The sequence below is a fragment of the Thamnophis elegans genome, chromosome 2, assembly GCF_009769535.1.
Source record: "Thamnophis elegans isolate rThaEle1 chromosome 2, rThaEle1.pri, whole genome shotgun sequence".
NCBI classification, from domain to species: Eukaryota; Metazoa; Chordata; class Lepidosauria; order Squamata; family Colubridae; genus Thamnophis; species Thamnophis elegans.
In genome coordinates, this window is record NC_045542.1 from 150,411,005 (window position 1) to 150,438,977 (window position 27,973).

Here is a 27,973-nt window from a genome sequence, read left to right on the forward strand (position 1 = left end):
TCTTAGATCTCTAAGCGTGCCTCTCCATTCTCTTTTTGTACATGACAAATGAAGTCTTCTGCTCCTTATATCTCCACAGCTAGATTGGATACAATAATAAACCCTCCCAGTTCAAGAGTTGATGGCATCAGGAGAGCTTGTCTCAAGGTCTCCAAACGATCATAGGAACTTCCAGGATAAAAATCCATTGTCAGAAGACCTTCAACTGAAACAAAGCTATGATAGAAAATCTCCTAAAAGCCTGAAAGCATTCCCCTAGTAGTAGCACAAGAGGATATAGGAATAGGTGGGATGGATATGATCTTCCTTCAAAGGAAGAGGACGGACAGGCAGCACCTTGGGAGGTGTTTGTACATTTGAATCTTTCCTATATGGATCCAGCAGATGACAAGATAAGACGAAGGAAGGAAGACAAACAGGAGGGAAATTAGGGGGGACATCGGTGGAGGGTGGAGGTGTCGAAGAGAGGGTTGTGGATCTCCATTTCTCCACTCTGGAAAGAGAAGAAGACACTAAATTAGTCAAAGCGTTCTTTTAAAGGGGGAAAATGCATCTAAAATTTGTCTACTACATTGCCGTCTCCATCAGTGGATAGGCAAACGACATGCTTGGCAAACTACAGCTTTGAATGTGTCCCTTTGAAAACAGTGAGATCAGCCCAACCTACTTCACAGGGTTCTTGTTGTGGGAGAAAAGAGGAGGAGGAGGAAGGAGCATTGGGTATATGCACTGCAGTGGTGGATTCCTACCGGTTGGGCCCAGCTGAACCGGTAGTGGCATGCTGGCCTGGGTTGCAGAACCGGCAGCGACCCAGGCTGGTCACACCTACAAACCGGTTCCCCAGTCACCACAGTCGCCGCCATCATCTTGTTTTTGAATTCTGTGCATGTGCAGAACAATTTACTATTGAATCGTGCATGCGGGTAGAGCGTACATTCAGCACATGCGTGCGCGCAAAGTGTGTCCACGAGCGCACTGGCAGAAACGCTGGCTAGAACCAACCCCTGGTGCACTGCCTTGATCCTTAAACCTCATGTGCAGAGCAAGGCTACTGATAGTGATTGGAATGGTTGGGCATGTGGTTTCCCCCCCCCCCCCCCGAGAGGCTGATGATCAGCCCTCAAAACCATGTCAGTTTTTTGTTTCGCAGTTACTAGGAAACAAACCAAAGTTTGTTCGTATGAACAAATTATGAGCAAAGGAAAGGAACTACAGCCTTGTGTGGAGGAAGTGATGTCCGTGATCACTCAAAGATCACTGAAAACATCTCAACCAAAGTCCACCAAAACCTGGAGGTGAGACTTGAAGCCATAGGTTTGTCTGCATGTGCAAATTCAAATTATTTCTGGATTGCTATCTCTTGCTTTAATCTCCTTACTTATTCTCCAGTTTTAAACACCCCTCAGAGGGATACATCTGGTTAGTTACTCGATGGAACTATTAAGATGGAGATGACCAGATGTAGAAGTTTAGAAACAGAAAAAAAACCAGAAGAAAAACCAGGGACAAACTACTTCATTACTATTGCCCACTAGGAGTTGAGTTCAACTCAAAGGATCTTCTTCTTCTTCTTCTTCTTCTTCTTCTTCTTCTTCTTCTTCTTCTTCTTCTTCTTCTTCTTCTTCTTCTTCTTCTTCTTCTTCTTCTTCTTCTTCTTTCTCCTCCTCCTCCTCCTCCTCCTCCTCCTCTTCTTCCTCCTCCTCCAATGTCACTTAGGTACAGAATAACTCATTTTAACATATAGCCTGGAGCTCTACAACCTGTGATTCACAGGCAAGATATCCCCAGCCTCTTTTCTCCATTCCCTGGGGCCATCCATAATCCAGCTATTGAAACTGGCAGCAAACTGTCCAATTATGATGGCTTTCCCTCCCTATTTCAAAGGTAATCAGAAAAACAGGTGTGATTTAATGTTTCTATTTCTCTAAAAGGGAAAGGGAAAATACTAAAAGAGAATCAAATATTGTGCTTTCACATAACAGTGCTTCTCATTACTCCAAAGGGTTAAAATATTTTTTTTACCAAGGCCTGGCTATACCTAGAAATAGGTTGTTCACCTATACATATTAACTGTTTTGGTATATTCAATTAATTCCTATAGCAGTGTTTCTCAACCTTGGCAACTTGAAGATGTCCGGACTTCAACTCCCAGAATTCCCCAGCCAGCATTCGCTGGCTGGGGAATTCTGGGAATTGAAGTCCGGACATCTTCAAGTTGCCAAGGTTGAGAAACACTGTCCTATAGAACCACAGCTATCTCTGTATATAGCTATCTACTATCACTGCACTTAAAAGGCAAAGGATCTTTATCAGCAAAAATATGCAGGGGATTTCCCCCTTTTCTCCTGCCTTTTTCTTCTGTGTGCTCTGTATTCTATTTTGATTTACCTCCTGATGTCCTGTATTCCTGACTTTCTTGTCTGATGCAAATATAAATGTTGAATATATCTATTTATATAAAACTACAAGTTCGTGTCCGTGTCTCCGATTTCATTTGGAACTTGCTGCACAATTCCCTGGCAGGATCTTTATCAGCAGAAATAGGGAAGGGAAGGATGGACAAATGAATCGGAATCAGCATAGAGCTGGAAGGGAACTTGGTGGTCTTCTAGTCCAGCCCCCTGCTCGAGCAGGAGATCCTATACCATTTCAGACAAGTGGCTGTCCAGTCTCTTCTTAAACCCCTCTAGTGATGAAGCAGCCGTAACTTCTGAAGACTGAATGGAAGGTGGACGAATGGTGGTTTATTCCCTTATTATAACTAGGAATAGTTTCTTGGCTGGGCCTAAAGGTATGGACTGGGGGTAGGGGAAACTGGGGGTTGGAGTGTGTTAAGAGGTCAATGCAAAATATACATATCAACAATCATAAAAGGACTACGATAAAGTTAACACATTACTAACGTTTTTCCAAAGAAAAATTCAGTCCAGTATAAGCATTCTCTTGAAAGTTATCCTAGTGGTTTTGGGGCCTGTTAGATGTAAGGTCTCCAGAGCAGTTTAAAACACAAAAACTCATTAAAATAATACCAATCAAATTGCATGAAGGGTAGTCTCAGAAGTGCATTGACTGTTTAAATGAGCAATTTGCTAAGAATTGTTTACAAAGTTGTGTCTCCACTTGAATTGCTATTGTTTAGCGGCACACCTGAGCCTTTGTCTCTTATCTAGATTATGCTAGATTGTAAAATATGGGCCTTGCTTCTTCACTCAGATAAGAAGATTATGTCTTGCTGAACTAAAGCCATTAAAAGAGATCATTTATATATTTACTATCTTTGTATACCTCTCCTCATTATTGCAAATACAGGCAGTGGTGGGATTCAGCCAGTTTGCACCCATTCGGGAGAACCGGTTATTAACTTTCTAAGCAATTCAGAGAACTACACGCACTACCGCTCGCATGAGCAAACCGGTAGTAAAATAAATTGAAACCTACCACTGATTCTGGTGTTGTTTCTAACCTAATCTTTATTGCTCTACTTGCACAACTGCCTCTCCAGTTAACCCTTATTACATTGTAACAGCTAAGGTGAAGCGCCCATTGATGTGAGTGACGTTGAGTTGACCACGCCCACCCAGTCACATGACCACCAAGCCACGCCTACCCAGCTGGTCATTAGGGCAGAGAACCGGTTGCTAAATTACTTGAATCCCACCATTGAATACAGGTAATCCTTGACTTACAACCACAATTGAGCTCAAAATTTCTGTTGCTTAGTGAGACATTTGTTAAGTGAGTTTTACCCCATTTTACGACCTTTCTTGCTGCATTTCTTAAGTGAATTGCTGCACTGATTCAGTTAGGAAGAAGGTTGTTAAGTGAATCCGGCTTCCTCTTTGAGTTTGCTTGTCTAAAGGTTACAAGGGGGGGGGGGGGCACTGCAATCGTTATAAATATGAGCCAGTTACCAAGCGCCTGAATTTTGATCACATCACCATGGGGATGCTGCAATGGTCGTAAGCATGAAAAGCAGTCATAAGTCACTTTTTTGAGTGCTGTCGTAATTTCAAACCATCATTACATGAACTGTTGCAAGTCCGGAATTACCTGTACGTACGTACGTACGTACATACATACATACATACATACATACATACATACCGGGGCCAATCCAGGACATTCATATACCGTGTAGTCTCCACTTTCACTCTCTGATTCTGTAGGGTTCTGCTCCATTGTTTTGGAGGATTGTCTCCTGGGGAGAAGGACACAAGATAAAGTGATGGGATGTTAAGAGAGATAGCTTCAACAGATAGACCAGTCCATTTGACAAGAAGGCTGAAGCTCTTTTTATCGAGATCAGCCACAACGACAGAATCTTGCAAGTCTGATTGGGATGAAACACCTCCTGCTTCTTATACTCCAGTGAATAAGGTTGTGTTTGTGTATGTCTGACTGGGCCGCTTCCAAATGTCGTCTTGTTCTGGATTTAAAAGTGTTTAAAGAATAACAGAGTTGGAAGGGACCTTGGAGGTCTTCTAAACCCCCTGCTTAGGCAGGAAACCCTACACCATTTCAGACAAATGGATATCCAACATCTTCTTAAGAACACCCAGTATTGGAGCATTCACAACTTCTGGAGGCAAGTTGTTCCACTGATTAATTGTTGTAACTCTCAGGAAATTTCTTCTTAGTTCTAGGTTGCTTCTCTCGACATCCCTGGGGACCCAGCCCCTGACCCATAGCAAAGGTCAAGCGGGCGGCCTGCCTGCTTACCTTTGGTGAGCCTAGCAGAATGGGTGAGGTGTGGAGGTGAGTGGCGAGGCAATTAGCTGGATCGCATGGCAAAGGCAACACATATAGGGTGGGATGAGTGTCGAGCGGGTGTGGTGAGCAAGCATCGAGCGGGCAAGTGAGCTTCGAGCAGGTGGGCGGGGCGAGCGAGCAGCGACTGGGCAGGGGGCAGGGCCAACCGGAGGAATCTACCCGTTTGGCAAACCAGGTCAAATTTCTCCTACCGAACTGGTGCAAACTGGCTGAATACCACCTCTGATTTCCTCCCACCTCCAGGGAAAGTTCTAGAGAAGAATACTTACTCCTCGCCAGTAAGAAGTTTCTTCCGATGCTGATAGTGATGAACTTGACAAGATTGTGCTAGCCTGGAATCCATATACTAAGAAAGATGAACAGATGATGATTAAGGAGAGCCTCATGAAATCAGGAAAATCATCTAGTCAAAACGTCCTCCACCAACCCAATGTCTCTTTTGAAAGCCCATAAGCAAGACAGTTATGATGATGGAAGGTTGCCCGGATTCCCAGGAGGGAGGGAGTGCATTCCAAAGTAGCAATCAATAGACAATGCAATTTAAATACCCTATTTTTCAGAGTATAAGACGCACCCTTTTCCCTCAAAAAAAGAGACTGAAAACCTGGGCGCGTCTTATACACCGAATACAGCATTTTTTGCCTCCTGAAACCCTGCCCCTTCACTAAAATGGCTGTGCAGAGCCTTTACGAGGCTTTCAGAGTGCTCCTGGGGGCTGGGGAGGCATAAATGAGCAAAAAACCAGGCCATTTTTTTGCTTAATTTTGCCCCCTCAGCCCCCAGGAGCACTCTACAAGCTTCCTAAAGGTTATGGATGCCTTTTTTTGGACAGAAAACGTTTTTGCAAAAAAAATGGGCCGTTTTTTGCTAATTTTTGCCCCCCCCCAACTCCCCAAGAGCACTCTACAAGCCTCCTAAAGGCTATTCATGCTCTTTTTTTGGGGGGAAAAACAGGCCCGTTTTCATGAAAAACGGGCCGTTTTTGGGAGGTCTGCAGAGTGCAAACCCCTTTTTAAAAAATTTGCCTCTTCAACATCTTGGTGCGTCTTATACTCCGGTGCATTTTATACTCAGAAAAATATGGTAATCTGTGACGGAGAAAAGGGGTGAAAACAGCTGCTCCTTAACGGTTCCCAGAATATATGGCTTGGGAGTGCAAAATATCTTGTTTTAGTTTGGCAAGATTCTGTCTATGGGCGAGGAACAATAAAGAAAAATGCTTAGAAGAGCTTTAATATGTCTTTCCTGATTTTTGGAGCCCTGTAGGCAATAATGCCAATTCAACCTAACTCTGATCTCTGGGACATTATCCAACTGTCATCATGATCAGGGGGTCTCCAACCTTGGCAACTTTATGACTTGTGGACTTCAACTCCCAGAATTCCTCAGCCAGTGCTGGCTGGGGAATTCTGGGAATTGAAGTCCACAAGTCGTAAAGTTGTCAAGGTTGGAGACCCCTGATTAAGACTACTAGAATATCCTCTGGAAACTCTGACTTTGGGTTTTACCAATTAGATAGATTTGTTGTTACAGAAATGGCTAGTTTCTATTATTATCAAAAAGTAAAAAAATTGAGGGTAGATCTTAATAACTTATTTTACTGCACCAAAGGAGTCAGCAGTCAATGCCTTCTTTTTTTCTTTTCCCCTTGCTTTCCCCCATTATCCACTCCCCGTTTTCCTTTCCCAATTTTCCTAATATTTGCTTTTGTATTTTTTGTATTATATTATAAATTAATAAAACTATAAGGAAGCAATGACTACCAGAATATCCTAGAACTGTGACGGCGAATGTATGACATGTGTGCCACAGATGGAACACAGAGCCATATCTGCCCACATGGGAGCCGTCACCTCCGATGCGCATGCGTGCACCAGCCAGCTGATTTTTGGCCTTCCAGAGGGTCGGGAGAGGCCGTTTTCACTCTCCCCAGGCTTCAGGAAAGCCTCCGGAGCCTGGGGAGAATGAAAACTCCCCCCCCCATGTGTGAGGGGGGGCATTGTACTCATGTGCGAGGGGTTGCGCAGACACGTGCAGTGGGCGGGTTGCATTGAATTGTGGCTGTGGCCACGTGCATGTGCACAATAGCGCATGCGTACAATTTTGGCACACCTTTCGAAAAAGGTTCCCCATCACTGTCCTAGAATATCCTGCTTCCCCCCCCCCGCCCCCTCCTCATCTCCATTCCATTGAACACAATCTACGAAGCCCCATTTGGTTGGGTTCGTACGTTACAACGTGAACTACGATTTCCAAGCCATAAAGGCTGGCTGCACGGAACATACTACAGTTTAACCTGTCCTATAAGCAAGGTCTTTCCTTCATCTTTCATTGACAAATTCCATTTTGCAAAGCCAACGTACTGCGCTGGGTTGATGGTATCGGTACTGGTTCCCCCGAGTTTCGGTGTATGCCATCTTTTGAGCCAAACGTACTTCTTTCTGAAGCCTGCAAATGAATCATAGATGTTTTCAGTGGAATGCAGCAGCAGCAGCAAAAAATATGAATACCTCCAACGCATTGTTCTCTTTTTCCTGATTCATAGATCATTAAATCTGCAGCCCTCAGTCCACCCTCAGCAACGGGAAAAATAAGGAATAAAGGAAGTTACCGAGCATGGGCAGAGTTTCTCTCGTCTCAAACACGAAAATAATGATCCTTATAATAACGGAGAAACAACGTATGAAAAAGGGGGACGATCAGATTCATACCTGTACCAGCATATGGCTGCAACCACCAATCCGGAAACTCCTGTCACTGTGCACATAACCACAAGTGCTGAAAGGAACACAATGAATTCTGAGTGTTGGGCAACAAAATGCTGCTTTGCTAGCTATGCAAACATAAACATTTCACTATTCAGCTCTTCTCCTCATTCTTGCCCCATCTTTTCTGGTTCCTTAAAGAAGACTAAACTAAGGAGAGATTTAAAAATCCGGGGTGCTTAACAATATATAACTATGTAAAATCAGTATGCGTTTAGCGGGAAACTTGAATCTGGATCACGCTTTATCCAACAAATAGGCTTTGGTGTGTGTGTTTGTGTGTGTGTGTGTGTGTGTGTGTGTGTGTGTGTGTGTGAGAGAGAGAGAGAGAGAGAGAGAGAGAGAGAGAGAGAGAGAGAGAGAGAGAGATAGATAGATAGATAGATAGATAGATAATGGAATTTCGTAATATGTATACCACTAAAAAGAGGATCTGTGTAAAATTATAAATATGAAGGATGTTTATTGGAATGTAATTATCAATACCAGCAAATATTAAATGAAAGGTGCTCAGATGCTGAAATACAGCATGTAAATTAATTGGAGAGAGTGGAAAGGAAAGGTAGAGGTAAGGAGAAAGAGAGGAGAAAGGAGAGAAGGCAGCAGAAGGGAGAGGAGAAGTAGGAGAGAAAGAAGGAGTGGAAAGAGGAGGGAGGAGAAGGAGAGAAGAAGGGGAAGTAGAGAAGAGAGGGATGGCAGAGGGAAGAAAGTAGGGAGGGAGGAGGAGAGAGGGAGAGGAGATAGGATGGCGGTGAAATAGGGAATAATGGTATACTTGTGGTTATCTGTATAAAATTAAAATAAAATAAAATAAACTTTTTCAAAAAGACTAAACTAATGCAGACAGGTGCAAAAAGCAGCTTTAAAATTGACAACGAAGCCACCAAAGTGCTAGATAGCTTCTACTGTTCAACATCAACCATTCACAGTAAAGGAACAAGTAGTCAAGAAATATGCTGTAGGCTAAGCACTTAGTAGAGCAGCCAGGAAGGCCCTGGAAATGATACTCCAAGGTCATGATGTGTCTATACCTACAAAGATAAACAAACCACGATATTAACAGAGTAACACTTGGAAGGGGCCCTGGAGGTCTTTTTAACCCAGGGATGTCAATCTCACCTCGTCATGGAGGCATCACATGACATATCGGGGCTTCCCCCCCCCTTTGCTAAACTGGGCATGGATGTGGCCAGCGTGTTTGACAGCCCTGTTCTAGCCCACCCCCCTTCTCAAGCAGGAAACCCTATACAGTAGAAACTCTAATTCGTTCCACAACTTTGGTCGCAACCCGATTTGGTCGTGGTCAGAAGCGTTCATGACCGGAGCTTTCTACTGTACCATTTCAGACAAATGCCTGTCCAATCTCTTCTTAAAGTGTTGGAAAATTCAGAACTTCTGGAGCAGAGGTGGGTTTCTGCCAGTTCAGCCCTGATTGGGTGAACCGGTAGTGGCGGTGGCGGGAGGCTCCGCCCACCAGTCCGGACGCTTCTGCCCATGTGCAAGAAGTGTCGTATGTGTATGCATGAGTGAACCGGTAATAAAAAAATGGAAACCCACCACTCTTACGGAGGCAAGTAATTCCATTGGTTAATTATTCTAAATTATCAGGAAATTTCTCTTCAGTTCTAGATTGGTTTTCTCCTTCATTATTTTCCATGTATTGCTGCTTCTTCTGCCTTCAAGCGCTTTGGAGAATAGGTTGACCCCCTCTTCTCTGTGTTTTTCCCTTGTCCTCCCTTGTCATACTTTGTGGAAATGAAAATTTGATTTTGAAGAAGCAGGATAGGAAGAGCATGGACCCTTCCGAACTTTGGTACTGAACAGTGGTGGGTTTCAAAAACTGTTGGAACCTACTCTGTGGGTGTGGCCTCCTTTGTGGGAATGGCTTGCCACCCATGTGACCGGATGGGAGTGGCTTGCTGCCCATGTGACCGGATGGGAGTGGCTTGCTGCCCATGTGACTGGATGGGAGTGGCTTGCTGCCCATGTGACCGGATATGAAATTATGAATTAGTACTTAGGTCGGTCCAAGTAGCTATTCAGAAGTTACTGGTTAGAAGCAATCAAAGCAAGATATGGAATTAAAACCAGAAATATTTTGTTGGCTACTTGAAAGGGAGTATAATATATATTTAATTTTACACATGTTAGCAGCTGCTGGAATTGTGTTTGCACAACAGTGGAAAAACAGAAATATGTAAATGAATAAATATTACAATGTGCAGGAATAAATAAATTGACAATTAAAATCAAGAAGGCTTTGAATACTTTTTCACGTGGGATTGGTTTTAGCAATTGTCAACTAATGGAAACAGAAATTAGAACTCCAAAAGTATGAAAGAAAACACCAATTATGTAAGGAAAGGTCCCTAAAATGTATAAGGAAATATTACTAGATTATTATTAATGCGTAGATAACTGCGGGACATTACACATCCACCAGTGGTGGGTTTCAAAAAATTTTGGAACCTCTTCTGTAGGTGTGGCCTGCTTTCCGGGTCCACTGGTGGAACCTCTTCTAACTGGTTCAGTAGATTTGACGAACCGGTTCTACCGAATAGGTGCGAACTGGTAGGAACCCAACTCTGGTATTGAAGCAGAATAGGATTCCAATTATCCCACTTTGGACACATGATATAAAGAGCTAGCTCTTTAGAGACGGATAGAAGACAGAATAAAAGGCTAGAAAAGATCCAGCAAGGGTTATGGACTCAGCTACAGTAACGATGTGAGATGTTAAAATACCAAGTTAGAGGTAGATTGTCATGGAGAAAATCCATCCATGTGGTCAGTAAAAGTTAACAACAACTTGAGAGCAATCAAGCAGTCAATGTCAGTCACAAAGAATCAGGACCCCGTGTTAAGATCTAGTTAAGTTGATGTATTGCTCATGCCTATATATAAGGATCTAGCCAAGTAATGGTCAGTACTAAATTGGTGCTAGGTAAGAGTTAACAGAATTCAAGATGGTTTAAACTTAGCAAACAGCACTTAGACATATGCTGCTTCACAGTGCTTTACAGCTCTATCTAAGTGGTTTACAGAGTCAGTATATTGCCCCCAGTAATCTGGGTCCTCACTTTACTGACCTCGGAAGGATAGAAGGCTTAGTCAACCTTGAGCTGATGAGAATTGAACTGCCAAATTGCAGGCAGCAGAAATAGCTTGCAGTACTGCATTGTAACCACTGCACCACCACAGCTCTTCTTAGACTGCTTATGGGAATCTAATGACTCTAGGTGTCAAACTCAAGGCCCGGGGGCTGGATCTGGCCTGGGGGTGGTGCTTAGATCTGGCCCACGGGGCTGCCCTGGAAACAGTGAAGGACTGGCCCGTGGTGCCTCTAACAGTGAAAACGGAGCTTGGGAAGGCCGCCCGCAGCAGAGGGTTGCAGGAGGCCACAGCGGCTGAAAACGGAGCTCGGGAGCCTGTTTTTGCTGGAAGAGCACTCAGGTCACCACAATGAAATTGAGTTTGACACCCTTGCTCTAGGCTGATTACTCTCTTGACTCCACCTCTAGACTCTGCCTATTCTTCTCCTATAGTTAGTCAGTCAGTCAATCAATCCATCAGTCTACTCACTGAGAGTCACAGCTTTATTCATGCTAGTAACCGGAGGACGCGACCTCTGCTTGAAGTCCACTCTGACTCTCCTCGGTGGTGTGGTGGCTGAAATTGGAGTGATTTCATATGACTGAGAGGAAACTGGAGAAGTGTTCCCAGAATAGGAGACACTGGTTGGCTGAGAAGTCGGGAAGTCTGTCTGAGAGCTGGATGGTTCGGATACCCCAGTAATGCCTGTAAAATCAAAACACATTCATTTTAAAGAATGCTCTTCCCCCCCCCCCCCACTGCCTGCTTTCTATTCACTGCTGTTTAGTACCGGATCCTGCAAATTTCTTGGTAATAGTTTCATCCATCTAACAGCAGCACTAAGCCTAAAATTTGGCAATAAGCAATAGTGGGCTGCTGCCGGTTCAGACCGGACCCGAACTGGTAGTTCTGAGCGCTGGTTGGCCCCACCCACCTGCTCTGACCTTATCCGGTCCTAGATATCTCACTTTCCAGCTTGCTCGTCCCACCCGCTGATTTGTACGTCTCTCCTGTTCTGCTATCTGTGGCTGAGTTAGCAGATGTGCAGGAAGGCGCTCCCATTAAAAAAAAACCTTGTTTTAGGGTGTTGCGCGCAAGTGCGGAAGGCATGAGTGCATAGTGTGCGTGGGCAAAGTGTGCGTGCATGCACGCTCACATTTTCAGCGAACTGGTTGTTAAAGTATGTGCAGCTGACCTCTGCAATAAGCCATTCTAAACAATTTTGGAAATATGGTCCAGTAAGCAATGTTGCTCAGAGATGATAAGGACAAGTGTGACATTCTGTCTTTAGTCTATGAGCTAATTTTTATTCTAGGTGAGAGAAATAATTAAAAATAATAATACACATCCCCATCCATTCAGTTGTTTTCCTCCAGATATACAATAGTAGAGGGATCGCCTGGTGTCTATCTTTCTATTCCTATTCAACTGTTCTACTATCCATCCATCCATCCATCCATCCATCCAATTATCTAGCTATAACTGGAAGAACTGAAGGCCACTTCCTTCAGGGTTGTTCATGCAAACTCTCAAGTACTGTTTCCTGTGGGTTTGGAGCAGGATTTCTCAACCTTGGCAACTCTATGATGAAGGGTAGACTTCAATTCTAGGGAATTTTGGGAGCAGGGACGTGCAGTCAGGGGAGGCAGAGCCTCACCACTGTCATCATGAAAAGAAAAAAAATGTAAAAGGAAAAAGGCTGAGCTAGTTGCTGCCAGAGTCACAGGGGATGACTCTGCTTAGTGCTTAACCGTTTAAAAAAGCCTCTAAAAAGTGCCCTCTACAGGAGGAGGCGGGAGAATCACGTGCCTCATCTTGTCTGGTGTTTTATGATCACTTGAGCAGAGTTAAGCAAGGGTTAAAATCTGAAAACTTCCTGACGTAGATGAGGCATGTCATTCTCCCGCCTCCTCCTGTAGAGGGTGCTTTTTTAGAGGCTTTTTTAAACAGCTAAGCAGAGTCAGCCACATGGTGACTCTGGCAGCAGCTAGCTCAGCCTGACCTCAGCTCTTGCCTTTTTCCTTTTACATTGTTTTTGTTTTCATGATGTCAGGCAAGAGCAGAATTGAAATCCTCTCTGAAACAGCTGGAAAAGGTACGTGTGTGGGTCGGAGGGAAGAGGAGAAATTCAAACTTCATCCTCAAGTGTAGATCCCTCCTCACGTGTAGTTTGATTGCATGCAGAGCTACATTGCCTTTACACACACACACACACACACACACACACACACACTCACAGGCACACAGCTGGATAAAAGTATATAAGCCCAGCTTCACTGATTACAAGTTTGAAAAGGTAATGTGGCTCCACCTGCAATCAAAGGCTCGGATCGGAAGGCAGCAGGGGAATGAGGGGGGTATGGCAGTGGAGTTGCTTTAAAGCCATTGGAAAATATATCCAATCCAACTTCTGTGTTTGTGTTTGTTTGAGAGTGAGTGAGTGAGGGATCCAACTTCTCTCTGTGTGTGTGTCTGTTTGAGAGAGGGGGGAGGGAGAAGAAAAAGAATGAAGGAAATTTTTTTTGCAAAGGAGAAAAACAAATGCTGTCGCATTAAATCGGAACTGAGCATGCCTGACTGTGGAATTCTGGGAGTTGAAGTCCACAAGTCTAAAAAAATTTGAAACCCACCACTGTGTCAGTGCCTCAGCAGCCATAAACCTCACCGCAAGTCACTGTCTGGGAGTTGAAGTCCACTCATTTTAAAGTCACCAAGTTTGAGAAGCATTGCTCTGGAAAATACTGTCACTTTTGATTGAGAGAGAATGTAAATTCTTGCCTGTAGCTCATATGCTTTCTCCTCTTCCTTATTTTCCCTGCCTTTTATCCTTTTGCTGTAATTATTGTTGCTGTTGTTGTTGTTATATTCAGTAAACATGAAACTCAGTCAACTGAACATTTAAAAATGTATCACAAATATCATTGACTGGCTCTGATGCTTAATATGGGTTGTTGTTGTTATTATTTACATTTGATGATGTTTAATCAATAAGCCTAAGAAATACTGAAGTAAACAGTGTGTGCGGAGAATGACTGAGAGAATGCTAGATGCAGTTTGAACTGGAAATGATTTCATTTTCCAACACAGCTAAGAGATAAAAATAGATAAAATCATAATGCATATTCAATCTTTCCCAGGCAGTACAAATATCAGAGAGACAGGGAAATAAAAATAAAAAAATAGACTCGCTGGAATGCTTTGGATCAAAAGTTATTGGAAAGTAGACATTGCCAAGTAATTTGAGGTGTGGGGGTGAAGCACAATCCAACGTCAAGCTCTCCAAATTCTATGCCAAAGTTCCCATGACAGTGGCAATCAGAAGGTGCCCCATGACCCGACAATCTCTTGAATCATGAATCATTCCACTTCCAAGGCGTTATTATGCAAATACTAAATGCACTTAGAAATGAATGCAAAGCAGATGCTGATCTTATACACCTAGTCCTCAACCTACAATCACAATTGAGCCCAAAATTTCTGTTGCTAAGCAAGAGGGTCGTTAAGTGACATTTGCCCTTGTCGTGCCACAGTTGTTCAGTGAATCACTGCAGTTGTTAAGTTAATAACACAGTTGTTAAGTGAATCTGGCTTCCCCATTGCCTTGGTTTGTTGGAAGCTGGTTGCAAATAGCAATAGCATCCTTAGACTTATATACCACTTCATAGGGCTTTACAGCCCTCTTTAACCAGATTACAGAATCAGCATATTACCACCACCATCACCCCCGAATCTGTGTTCTCATTTTTACAGACCTCAGAAGGATGGAAGGCTGAGTCAACCTTGAGCCTGGCCAGAATCGAACTACCAAATTAGCCTGCAATATCGCTTACTAACCATTGCGCCACCATGGCTCTTAAAATGGTGATCACATGACCCCCGGGGACACTGCAACCATCATAAATACATGCCAGTTGCCAAGCATGCAATTTTTGATCACATGACTGTGGGGGAAGCTACAACAGTTATGTGAAAAAACAATCATAAGTCAGTTTGTTCAGTGCCAGTATAACTTCAAATGGTCACTAAAGGAGTCGTTGTTAAGTGAAGAACTACCTGTATGCAGTCACTTGCCCTGCCTGTGTGTGTTTGTGTGTCTCTGTGTGTGTGTGTTTCTTCCTTGATAGTTACTTGATTAAACTTTTTGATGGTGATGAAAGAAATGTCCTTCTGGGTTCGGCTCCAATGGGGAAAAAGACACTGGAGACATGGAGGCTGCTTGGAAAGATGGTTTATTGGTGGACAGGACCACATGGCTTGAGCTCTTGAAGAGAAAAGGTGATCACATGCTTCAGTGTTGGTGGAAAAGAAGGGCTGAGAGAGGGGCTTGCTAGGCTTTTTATGACCTGTTCAGTCCCACCTCTCTGTTTCCTGTTCCTGTGTAAGAAATGTATTCTGATTGGTTGTCAGACTCCCATGGGGCCAATGCAGGGGCAACTCTCTAGGCTGTGTTTTGAATCCAGGTTTGGTTGAGTTCTCAGATGCCATGTGGCAAGTTGGGGCCAATATTATCATGCTTTTAATCCCATTCCCCTGGAGCTGAAGTGGAAAACTCTTTATTATGTAAAGGGACTTGCTTCGCCTTCTTAATAGCCCATTGACAAAGTGGGGGTGGGCAGGAAGCTACAGGGAGCTATTCTGTCTTTTTAAAACATGTTTCTTTCTTTTCACATCCAGAGAAATACTCTGCCTTTTCAATATTTCCTAGGAATTTCATTTTTCTGGGAGAGGGCTGGGTGATAACTTCCTACAATGGTTTGAAATTATTAAAGAGAATTGGGCCTCTTATGTTAATTCCTTGCATTAGATAGAACTCCCCCCCCCCAAAAAAAAATATTTTTCTTCCCTTTTGGAGAAAGAAAGAAGAGTTGGTGAGTTTACGTACCAGGTATGGTGGTCTCCATCGTGGACAGCTGCAATGCCTTTTCATGCTTAGCCAAAAGATAACGCAAAAGACCCGGCAAATCTTTAGGTCTCTTTTGAGTTTTGAGTTTGGTTTCTGAAAGAGAGGAAATGGAGGGGGAAGTGCAGTCAGTAAACACACACACACACTAACACTCACTAGCAATGCAAGTGTTTAATGTTTGACATTCAGCGTCATGTTGATGTTGAGACTCTGAAAAAAAAGTGCAGAGAAGAGCAACAAAGATGATTAGGGGACTGGAGGCTAAAACATAGGAAGAACGGTTGCAAGAACTGGGTATGTCTAGTTTAATAGAAAGAAGGACTAGGGAAACATGATAGCAATGTTCCAATATCTCAGGAGCGGCCACAAAGAAGAGGGAGTCAAACTATTGTCCAAGGCACCTGAGGGTAGAACAAGAAGCAATGGGTAGAAACTAATCAAGGAGAGAAGCAACTTAGAACTGAGGAGAAATTTCCTGACAGTGAGGACAATTAATCAGTGGAACAGCTTGCCTCCAGAAGTTGTGAACGCCCCAACACTGGAGGCTTTTAAGAAGAAGCTGGACGTCCGTTTGTCTGAAATGATATAGTGCAGAGAAGAGCAACTAAGGTAATTAATTATCTTTAAGATGAATCATCTTTAATATCTTAGTTGCTCTTCATGTAAAACATATGAAGAATGATTGCAGGAATTGGGTATGGCCAGTTTAGAGAAAAGAAGGACTAGGGATGACATGATAGCAGTATTTGAGGGACTGCCACAAAGAATAGTAAAGGTAAAGGTTCCCCTCACATATGTTCCTGACTCTAGGGGACAGTGCTCATCTCTATTTCAAAGCCGAAGAGCCAGTGCTGTCCGAAGACATCTTCATGGTCATGTGGCTGGCATGACTAAATGCCGAAGGTACATGGAACTCTGTTACCTTCCCCCAAAAGTGGTCCCTATTTTTTCTACTTGCATTTTTACATGCTTTCGAACTGCTAGGTTGCCAGAAGCTGGGACAAGTATTGGAAGCTCACTCCGTTATGCGGCGCTACGGATTCGAACCACCGAACTGCCGACCTTTCTGATCGACAAGCTCAGCCTCTGAGCCATTGCGTCCCTGGGGATTGGACTAGAAGACCTCTAAAGTCCCTTTCAATTCATCATGATAATGATGACGATTCTTCATCATTCCGATTGCCATCCTACTGCACTGTTTTGAATCATGAAGTTTGCAGAGGAAGCTAAGTAATAAAACCAGATCTCTGCTCAGTTGAATGTGCAGTCAAGATGTCAAGAGGAAGTGAAGAGAGAAGCAAAATTGGCTGAAAGAGGTGAGAGTCACAAGAAAATATAACAGTGGAAGGAGTCAACCTTTACAGCATATTCCTTTACAAGAGGTCCTTGACTTACAATCATAATTGAGACTGGCAATTGAATCATGACAGTGATAAAATTGCTCAATATGAATTTTACAATCCTTTTTTTTTTGCAGTGGTTGTTAAGCAAACCTATTGTTTGCTATGGGACGATTTTTGCAAAAAACCAGAATTAAATGTCAGTTTCCAAAAAAAAACCCATTGTAAATAGCAGTCACATGACTGTGGGGCACTGCAAACAACCAGAAATGTGGACCAGTTTCCAAGTGCCCAAATCACAGTCACATGACCACGGGATGGGGAGAATTACACACTTTGGAATCAAGTTGTAAACAGCTTTTGGATGGTAACTTTGAACAGTCACTAAGGGATTGGTCATAAGTCCAGGACAACCTGTACACTGTGGCTGAAAAATTCTGGAATTTTGTTTGACCTGTAGCAAATCATTTTCGGGTTAAACACGGGGGAGCAAAGACAATAGTTTCACTGGGATACTGCGTGCCTTTAAATCAAGGGTCTCCTAACTTGACAACTTTAAGATGCACGTATTTCAATTTCCAGAATTCCTCAGCCAACCATGCTAGCTTGGGAATACTGGGAATTGAAGTCCACAAGTCTTAAAGAGGTCAAGTTTGGAGACCCCTGATTTAAATGATGGGTTCATATATAGTGGGTCGAGCAGAAGGAATATCCATGAGGAACAGGAGGAAGAACTGCAATCCAGACAATTGTCGATTAAAGGAATCTGAGTTTGGTACAGAACTGTAGAATAGAATATCAGAATTGGAAGGGACCTCGGAGGTCTTCTAGTCCAACCCCCTGCCTAGGCAGAAAACCCTACACCACTTCAGAGAAATGGTTGTCCAACATCTTCTAAGAAACTTCCAGTGTTGGGGCATTCACAACTTTTGGAGCCAAGTTGTTCCACTGATCAATCGTTCTAACTGTCAGGAAATTTCTCCTCAGTTCCAGGTTGCTTCTCTCCTTGATTAGTTTCCATCCATTGCTTCTTGTTCTACACTCCGGTGCCTTGGAGAATAGTTTGACTCCCTCTTCTTTGTGGCAACCTCTGAGATATTGGAACACTGCTATCATGTCACGCCTAGTCCTTCTTTTCATTAAACTAGACATATCCAGTTCCTGCAACCGTTCTTCATATGTTTTAGTCTCTAGTCCCCTAATCATTCTTGTTGCTCTTCTCTGCACTCTTTCTAGAGTCTCCCCATCTTTTCTACATCGTGGTGGTGACCAAAACCAAATGCAGTATTCCAAGAGTGGCCTTACCGAGGCATTATAAAGTGGTATTAACACTTCACAGTGTTAACACAGACTAGAACTGTTTTGGCTTTTTTGGCAGCTGCTGCACACTGCTGGCTCATATTTAAATGGTTGTCAACTAGGATTCCAAGATCCCTCTCAGTTACTACTATTGAGCAAGGTACCACCTATATTGTACCTGTGCATTTCTTTTTTTTTTGCCTAAATTAGAACCTTACTCTTTTCACCATTGAATTTCTTTTTGTTAGATAGCGCCCAATGTTCAGGTTTGTCAAGATCCTTCTGTATCTTAAACCTGTCTTCTGGAGTGTTGGCTATTCCTGCAAGCTTGGTGTCATCTGCAAATTTGATGAGTATCCCATTTATCCCTTCATCCCAATCATTGCTGAAGATGTTGAAGAGTACTGGGCCTAAAACAGAGCCTTGGGGTACCCCACTGTAATTTGAGAAAGAGATTCTCTGACAAACCCTGCCTGGTTCTCCTGAGGGGAGGGGAGGGTGTAAATGTATTCAGAGTTGAAGGATTGTATTACTTTAACCTTATAATATTAGCATTCATAAATTTACTACTCTGGCCTAACTTGAAGGGTTGGCACCATGCGCCTAAGTCAGTGGTGAAATTCATTTTTTTTTACTACCGGTTCTGTGGGGATGGGTTGGTGGGCGTGGCAGGGAAAAAATACTGCAAAATCTCAATTCCCTCCCCATTCTGTGACCAGCCAGAGGTGGTATTTACCGGTTCGCCGAACTACACAAAATTTCCGCTCACCCCTGGCCTAAATCAAGATGTACCTGCTTCTTATCAGAAATTTTACTACTAAAAAGCTAAATGGAAATCAAGCGGAACATGAAGAAATTTAAGTATGAAAAAAACCCACACAAAAATCCAACCATCCATCTTTTTCCCAGCAGTTAATTTCACCAAGAGCTCTCTTTTATTAGCTGGTGGAATTAAAATTGCCCGTTTTATGATGATGGTGATGAGTTATGACAAGCAATATAAAAACACTTCATAAAAATAAAGAGGTACGTCGGCAATTTGCCTTCTGCCACAAACAGCTTCATAATCCCTTTTTATTGGAAGAAAGACAGAAATCAGAGGAAGAGAAATACAGAGTTTGCATTTGCTCCTGTTCTGATCTAGAGCTTAGATCAGAGGAAAAATAATGTATCCAGTCTTTACAATGTTGGCAGAATTTTCAACTCTTGTTCTCTGATCTTGACTGGTAGCTTTTGACCCTTTAATAATACGCCCATCTTCAAGTGGAGGTGCAGAGAGAGGAGTGACAGATTGCAAGGTCATCACTTGGAGAGAAAATCTCTTTGGGTGTCAGAATCATAACCAGCCCTGAATACCACTAGTAGGAACTGGCTGTGAAGCACTTTATAAGCCATGATCACAGGCAAAGAATGGCATTTTTTATCCAGCCCACTTTACATACTAATGGCCAAAAGCTTCAACTGTGAACCGTTCGCACAGGTATGTTGACCTTCAGCTGTGAAGAGAATCATGTAAAAATTGCAACCCTATTCAGTTCCAGTACTTTGTTTTTTGATTCTTGATCTTAACAGAATCGGAAGGGATCTTGGAGGTCTTCTAGTCCAACCCCCTGCTCTGGCAGAAAACCCTACACCATTTCAGACAAATGGTTCTCCAGTCTCTTCTCAAAAGCCTCTGGTTATGGAGCACCCACAACTTCTGGAGGAAAGTCGTTCCCCGCCTAATTAATTGCTCTTTTAGGAAGTTCCTCCTTGGTTCTTGATTAATTTCTAACCATTGCTTCTTGTTCTGCCTCCAAGGTGATTTAGAGAATCTTTGTGGCAGTCCCTCAAATATTGGAAGACTGCTATCATGTCTCCCCTAGTCCTTCTTTTCATTAAACTAGACATACCCAGTTCCTGCAACCGTTCCTCATATTTTTTAGCCTCCAGTCCCCTAATCCTCTTTATTGTCCTTCTCTCTAAAAACCACCTGACTGGTTTTAGATGATGCTTTGGAATGGAAACACATGTGGAGCTGTCTTAGTGGCTCTTGATTTTGGTCCACAAACTATTTTCTCTCTGGCTCTCTCCATGGGACAGATCCATGATGGCAAACTTATGGCACGCGTGCCACAGGTGACATGCGGAGCCCTCTCTGTGACCACATGAGCTATTGCCCAGCTCAGCTCCATTGTGCATGCACCCCTCCGTCTGATTTCTGGGTCTCTGCTGTGCATGCGGGAGATGTGCGTGCATGTGCGGGGGGGTCGCACATACATGTGCAGGGGGAGTGCAGATGGTGTGCCCTCCCCGTGGCCCATTTTTGCTCCCAGGAATCTTCAGGGAGGCCTGCTAAGCCCAAAATGGGGTGCAGGGTTCGCGTACGCATGCACAGGGGATGGTGGTGTACAGTGGGGTGTTGTATGCACATTGCATTATGGGTGTGGGTACGCGCCCATGTGCTGTCGCATGTGCATGCATGCTTTCGGCATGTGAGGACAAAAGGGTTAGCCATCGCTGTGATAGATGTGTTGCAAAGGACAAAATCTAGAAAATAAGAAGGATTAGAATGTACAGAAGAAATTCAGGGAATGTTGGATGTTTACAGTAAAGAAGAATCATAGCGGTTAAAAAATAAGAGAAATTATTTGTTTTGTTTTGGGCCTTTGAGGGTGTTGATTTCTGGCGACTGCCAAGTCCCTGTAGTTTTCTTGGCAAGATTGTGGAAATGGTTTGCCACCTTCTTCTTCTTCTTCCTAACGCTGACAGAGAAGGACTGGCTCAAGGTCACTTCTGGTTTTTAGCCTGTTGCCTTAACTCAGTGGTGGTTTCAAAATCTTTTAGAACCTCTTCTGTAGGTGTGGCCTACTTTGTGGGAGTGGCCATGTGACAGGGTGGGAGTGGCTTGCCAGCCATGTGACCAAGTGGGAGTGGCTTGGCAGTCATGTGACTGGGTGGGCATGTCCGACTTGTAAAATGTGGTGAAACTCACTTAACAACACTCTTGCTTAGCAACCAAAATGTTGGCTCAGAAACTCTGGCATTTGAAGTACGCAAGTCTTAAAGCTGTCAAGTTACAAGACCCTTGCACCCCTAATCCTTTAGAAAAAATACCCCAGGGGTATTCAAACTTGACAGCTTTAAAACTTGTGGACTTCAACTCCCAGAATTCCTCCTCTCGCTCTTCATCTTGATGATTTGTGGACGGGCAGGGAGAGGAAGCCGGAACCGGTTCTAAACAGCACTCTAGATTTGTGGAACCTCTTCTATAGAAGAGGTAGAACTGGCAGGAACCCACCCCTGCCTTAACTACTACTCGAAACTAAATGTCCCATTCCTCTTATATATCTATATACCACTAAACTCTCATTGTCATGGCCAGGGATGGGTTCCTGCCAGCAATACTACCAATTTGGCGCGGAAAAAATGCGCATGTACACATTTGCATCTAAAAAGGTCTGCGCACGTGCACAACATTAGAAAAGGGGGGGGAAATTGCATTTTTTTCAATGAAGATTGTTTTGCACATGTGCAGAACAGAAAATCAAGATGGCGGCCACGAGGATAAAACTGGTTTGGGTGCATGTCCGGCCGAGTTACTATCTACTCAACCGAACCAGTCCAAACTGGCCATGACCTTTAACATTCAAAACGTGTACTTCATAGTCAACTGTCAACCTCCAGCTTGAGAATCCAAATAAAACTTCGTTCCATTTCCAAAAATCTTACTGTTTATTGAATACATTGCATGGTAATGTCGAAGCAAAATTAACTCTGAAATTCCCAGACACCAGTTCATAGAATTAAACAATAATTTCCACAACCAAACCCCCCAACCTCTCACATAGTCCATGTAAACAAATTCATTTTGTTAAGGGAACCGTCTGCTTCAATTCCACACCTGCTACGATGTCCTTGAAAAGGTTTCAGGTTCTCACGGTCTTCCGTGGAATCATAGAGGTTTTGTTTCTCCATCTAACCCATTCTAAAGCAATACCTTCCCCTCCTTAGTCTAATGGCAGTTGAAATGAAGAGGCACGCAGCTGCCAAAGTTTCATTTTTGATAGCAACAATTTTTGAACCAGGGTACCTCAAATGGGCTAACTTACAGAACATCTCCAAAATCCAGGACCCATGACTTCTGGAGAATAATATTTGGGGAAGCTGCGGCTGTTACTGACTGCTGCTATTCATTTCTATGTTCTGTGACAGTTCCCAGCCAGTCTCATAATCCTTTGCTCCCTACCCCATCCAGCAGCAACCACTTGCGTGCATTCTGGGAAGGGAAAGAGAGAGCAAAGGATGGGAGGGGAGGGCAGAGAACTCAATGGGGAAACTGGCAGGAAGTTGAGTTTCACTCCTGCTCCCACTGCTTTTTTGCTTGGGTCAATCTGTTGTTTTTCTGTTTAGGTAAAGAAATACTTCAGAAACAATGACACAGAATTGAATGCTCTGTTTAATGGCAAATCTTACTCTCCTGAAATGCTATGAGAGATGTGTAGGAGAACAATCCATGACTCTGGAAGATTTTACCATCAGAGCTCTTATCCTTCAACACAATTTAATAGCACCCACACAATTTAATACTGGAATTCCATGATTTAGTGGGGGCGAGAGACATTCTTTCCCGTGCTTTTTCCCCAATCAGTTTCACCACGATCACCACAAATGGTGACTTTCGCATCTCCATTATAGAAGCATCATTACTATCTTTTCTTCCTTCAGTGCAGCAGTGAAAGTTAAGTTCCACTGCTAAGCTATGCAGGGCTGGGCTTCAAAAATGTCAGCAACAGGTTCTCTTGCCTGGTTGCTCGGTGGGTGTGGGCGTGGCCATGGTGGGCATGGCCTAGTTGATCTCCTGCATCACAACGGCAGGGGTGTGTGTGTCACCATCCCCAGGCTTTAAGCTGCTTCCTTTCCTGGCATCCAAAATGGGCCCCGTGGAGACTCCTGGGAGGGGCAGGGTGGGGTGGGCGGGGCCAGCCTTGCGTAGGATTTGGAGGTTCTCCGAACTGGCCATAACATTAGCTACAGGTTCTCCTGAACTTAGACAAATCCGTAGCAGCTGACCCCTGACCCTACGCCCTTTATTAAACTCTAGGTTGAAAGTCCTCTTCACTGTCATGAACCTCTTGGTCAGGTTGCCTTGCTCTTCCCAGTAAAAGTTTGGAAAACTCCGACCCTGCTGACACTTCAAGCTTTCAAACCCACAGGACTTACCATGTTTTGAGCCTTTTTTCGGCACACAGTTTCCATTGGGATCCTCTTCATGACCGGGGAAACAAGAGCCACAGCTTGGTGCTCCATCTGGCCCACAGCCCATTCGCTGGTGAAGTAGGCAGTTGATCTTGTACCTGGCAGGGCACAGGGGGTCTGCAAAAAAGAGCACAGAAAGAGTTTGCCATAGCACTTCAACTTATATACCACTTCACAGTGCTTTTACAGCCTTCTCTAAGCAGTTTATAGAGTCAGCCTATTGCCCCCAACAATCTGGGTCCTCATTTTACCCACTTGGAAGGATGGGAGGCTGAGTCAACCTTGAGCCAGTCAGATCGAACTGCCAGCAGTGGGCAGAATTAGCCTGCAATACTGCATTCTAACCACTGTGCCCCCACGGCTCACAGAAATGAGGAACACTTGCTTTAAAGGTAATGGCATTGATGTCATCCATTCGGTCGCATCCAACTCTTGGTCAGGGGTCTCTCCACAGTTTCCGATCTTGCACTTCTCTGAGTTTTTCCTATGTTCTGGCTGGTACTAGCTTTGATGATGTCTGATCATCATGTTCTTTGATGGCCTGGTTGCCTTTTACTGCAAATTCATCCAAAGATCATTGCTTTCTTCAATGAATTCCCCTGCATGACAAGACCAAAGTAAGTGAGATGCCCTTTCATGGTTTTGTCTTCTAGTGACAAAGGCCAATTCCTTGAAGTTGTCTCTGCTTTGCCAACCAGCTTCATTCTCGGTCCAAGGTACCTCCAACTTCTTCATTTTCAGGAATTCTGGAATCCTGGCATTTAAGGTCTAAGCAACATGCCATGGTGAATCCCCTTGCTTGATGAGAATGATGGAAACTGGCATACAATAAATTGCACAAATTAGCATATTATGATAGAATAGATGAGTTGTAAGGGACATTGGAAAATATGTAACCCAAATCAGTTCTCAAACCATAGTGCAGGTAGGTAGTCCTCAACTTACACCATTTGGTTACTGACCGAATGGTACTGAAAAAAGTGACATGACCATGTTTCACACAACCGTGGCAGCATCCCCATGGTCACATGATCAAAATTCATACTCTTGGCAACTGGCATGTATTTCTGATGGTTGCAATGTCCCGGAATCATATTATTCCCATTTGCGACTTTCTGATCCGTAAAATCAATGGGAAAACCAGAGTCACTTAACAATGATGTTATTACTTAACAACTGCAGTGACTCAATAACTGTGACAACAATGTTGTAAAATGGGGCAAAACTCACTTCACAACTATCTTGCTTAGTCACCGAAATTTGGGGCTCAATTATGGTCATGTCAAGGACTACCTACATTCCCTCTGGTAGCGCAGTAAGTTAGAATACGGTACTGCAGGCTACTTCTGCCGGCTGCCTGCTGACAGAAGTTTGGCAGTTCAAGTCTCACCAGGCCCAAGGTTGACTCAGCCTTTCCTCTTTCTGAAGTGGGCAAAATGAGGACCCAGATTGTTGGGAAAAATAGGCTTACTCTGTAAACCTCTTGGAGAGGGCTGTAAAACACTGTGAAGTGGTATATAAGTCTAAAAAAAGCCGAGGTGGCACAGTGGTTAAATGCAGCACTGTAGGCTACTTCAGCTGACTGCAGTTCTGCAGTTTGGCTGTTCAAATCTCACCGGCTCAAGGTTGACTCAGCCTTCCATCCTTCTGAGGTGGGTAAAATGAGGACCCGGATTGTTGTTGGGGGCAATATGCTGACTCTGTAAACCGCTTAGAGTGGGCTGAAAGCCCTATGAAGCGGTATATAAGTCTAACTGCTATTGCTATTGCTAAGTGCTATTGCCATTCCCTGTGACATCATATAGAAGTGAAATATGGAATTTGAAGGATCAGGATAGGAAGAGTCTTAGAATAACAGTTGGAAGTGACCTTGTTAGATCATCTAATCCAACCCCCTGCTCAAGCAGGAGACCATTTCTGACAGATGGCAGTCCAGTCTCTTCTTGAAAGCTTTCAGTGATGAAGCTCCCACAACTTCTGAAGGCAGCTGTTCCATTGTTGATTGTTCTCACTGTCAGAAAATGTCTCCTTATTTCCAGGTTGAACCTCTACTTGATCAGTTTCCACCCATTATTCCTTGTCTGACCTTCGGGTGCCTTGGAAAATAGATTGACCGCCTCCTCTCTGTGGCAGCCCTTCAAATATTGGACCTCCCTAAAATGTCCAAATAAAACTAGACCACATGTGGAAGCAGTGTCAAGAGAATAAATAAATTGCATCATCTCTAATCATGTTATGTGTGATGAAGCAAAGCTTTTCCTCAGACCCTGAAAGAATAATTCAATTGTACTGGACAATAGCTACCGGGAGAAAAGACATTCCAGAATTTGGATGGTGTGTTGCCGTTTGAAAAATCAAATCTTGGCATCCCACCTGTCTCACCTCTGAAAGGTTAGCTTCCCCCACCTCTCTCCCCTCCATGACAGGTATACCTTTGCCAACAGCTTTTTATGAAAGATTGTAGAATCCACAACAAAGACGAGATGCTCAAACTATTTCCCAAAGCACCAAAAGTAAGACAAGAAACGAGGGATGGAAACTAACCGAGGAAAGAAACAACCGAGAACTAAGGAGAAATTTCCTAATGGCGAGAGCAATCAACCAATGGAACAGCTTGCCTTCAGATGTTTTGTGTCTGCTCCATCACTGGAGGCTTTCAAAAAGAGACTGGACAACTACCTGTTTGAAATGGTATAAGGTATCCTGCTTGAGCAAGGGGGTTAGACTAGAAGACCTCTGAGGTCCCTTCCAATTCTATTATTCTATGTTTTCCATGTTCTATGACTGTGATGGCGAACCTATGGCATGCGTGCCAGAGATGGCACGCTGAGCCCACTGTGTTGCTAGCTGCTCTTCTGGTTTCCGGCATGCACAGCTGTTCTTTCTGTGTGCCGGAGTGCCAGAAACCCGAAGACCAGCTGGCTGGGTGCATATGCATGCACCAGAAGCCCAAAGACCAGCTGGCCAGCATGCCTATGAGTTCTGGCCAGCTGGTCTTTGGATTTCCGGCATTCCGGCATGTGTGCGTTCTGGTTTGGGCACTTGGTGCCGAAAAGGTTCACCATCATTGTTCTGTGACTTCAGTGCCATTCAATCATTGTTTTGAACTGTATCCAAAAAGAGACCGAAGGCATAGAGGGCACAACTCTTTAACAGCAATCTTTTTTGGCTTGATTATTCCACTAAAATAAAAAAGACAATTCTCCCTTTAATCTGCAACCAGAGAGAGGCTGATCTATGAGCCACCGGTGCTGAATAAGCTGCGATTTTATTCTTTCCTTCTCTCTTCAGGAGCTCCTTTCAAACAAAAATCCCCTTTGAAAAGGATGTTTGGTGCTTCTTCCCGTGCACTGTATGCACTGATACCACTGGTAACTAAACCTTGGAGCAGGAGATTAGGATGGGCATAAGATAAGAATGCTTTCTTCATTCCACCGCTTTTCCTGGGCTATTGTGGGCTTCCTCAGGCAGAAATAAAACTAGTCCAGCAGCAGCTAGCTTGGCACCTTTGCATAGACATGAGCTGCACCTGTTGAACATCTCCTGGCCATCCATGTGTTAAAAAGTACTTTCGTGAAGAAGAAGAAGAAAGAGGAAAGAGGGCTAGTTCTTACTAATGGGTGAATTTGTGAAGTGGAACAAAGAGTTTTGGATGGAGAAGGAAGGTGGCATGTAATGGGTGAGTCACAAGCCTTTGTTCTGCCACAAACCCTTGTGCCCGGTGAATTATAATAATGAAGGTTGGCAAGAAACTTAAGACCTTTGGAAAGGAAGGACAATTTCTCTTGGGGCAGAGAATTCTTGAAGGGGAATAAGCAACAATTCAGCTGAGACCAATCTTTGGAGCCAAGACCAATGTCTAGAAATCCATCAAGGACAAGGTGTCCGTCCCCCCCCCCCACTCCACGATCCAGCCCCAAATCGATCTATCATATCCTGGAAGGGATGTCATCTGTTTGATCCAGGCAGAGTGGTAGATTTGAAGAAAGCAACATTACATTTCTTAGAATGACTCAAATAAGTTACAGCAAAGATGCCATGAAACCCCGGTTCCTTCTTATCCTAGAACCAAACCTAGGTTGAAACTACTGCATTCCATTTCTCCATCCATCCATCCATCCCTCCATCCGTTCATCCATCCATCCCAAGTAACCAGCAAACCCACCTCCATTTGTTCCTTCATTCCAAGGCTTTGCCGTTCTCTCCTTCCTCCCTATATTCCTTCATTCCAAGGCTTTGCCATTCTCTCCTTCCTCCATTTATTCTTTCAGTCCAATCCTTTGTCGTTCTCTCTGTCCTAGCCTTTCCGCTTTGAGTGGACTGTTTCTCTCTCCTTTTGTTACCTCCCCGCCCTATCCCCCTTCTGCTCCTACATTTCTCTGCTTTCTCTCCCTTCGGCAGTCACTCCCCTCCTCTTCTCTTCCCGAATCCCCCAAGTTGCACCCCCTCTGCACCTCCCCACCCCCCACCTCCAACCAGGTACCCCCCTCACCTGCTTCCCAGTTGGCCCCCGTAGTAGCCAGGATTGCGAAAAATCCCAGCCATCCTGTGGCTTGGCTCAGCAT

The 27,973-nt window shown here is 43.9% G+C and overlaps 1 protein-coding gene across 1 annotated transcript; it reads right to left on the reverse strand.

Annotated features, from left to right (window-relative positions):
• Positions 1-427: 427 nt before the first annotated feature.
• On the reverse strand, positions 428-27,973 carry LOC116503497 (neural proliferation differentiation and control protein 1-like). Its single transcript, XM_032209917.1, has 9 exons — positions 27,901-27,973; positions 23,373-23,525; positions 15,511-15,624; positions 11,118-11,333; positions 7,482-7,548; positions 7,134-7,218; positions 5,040-5,116; positions 4,105-4,198; positions 428-493 (listed from the first exon to the last, which is right to left on the reverse strand). The coding sequence occupies exons 1-9, from the start codon at positions 27,971-27,973 to the stop codon at positions 428-430; spliced, it is 945 nt and encodes a 314-aa protein (XP_032065808.1).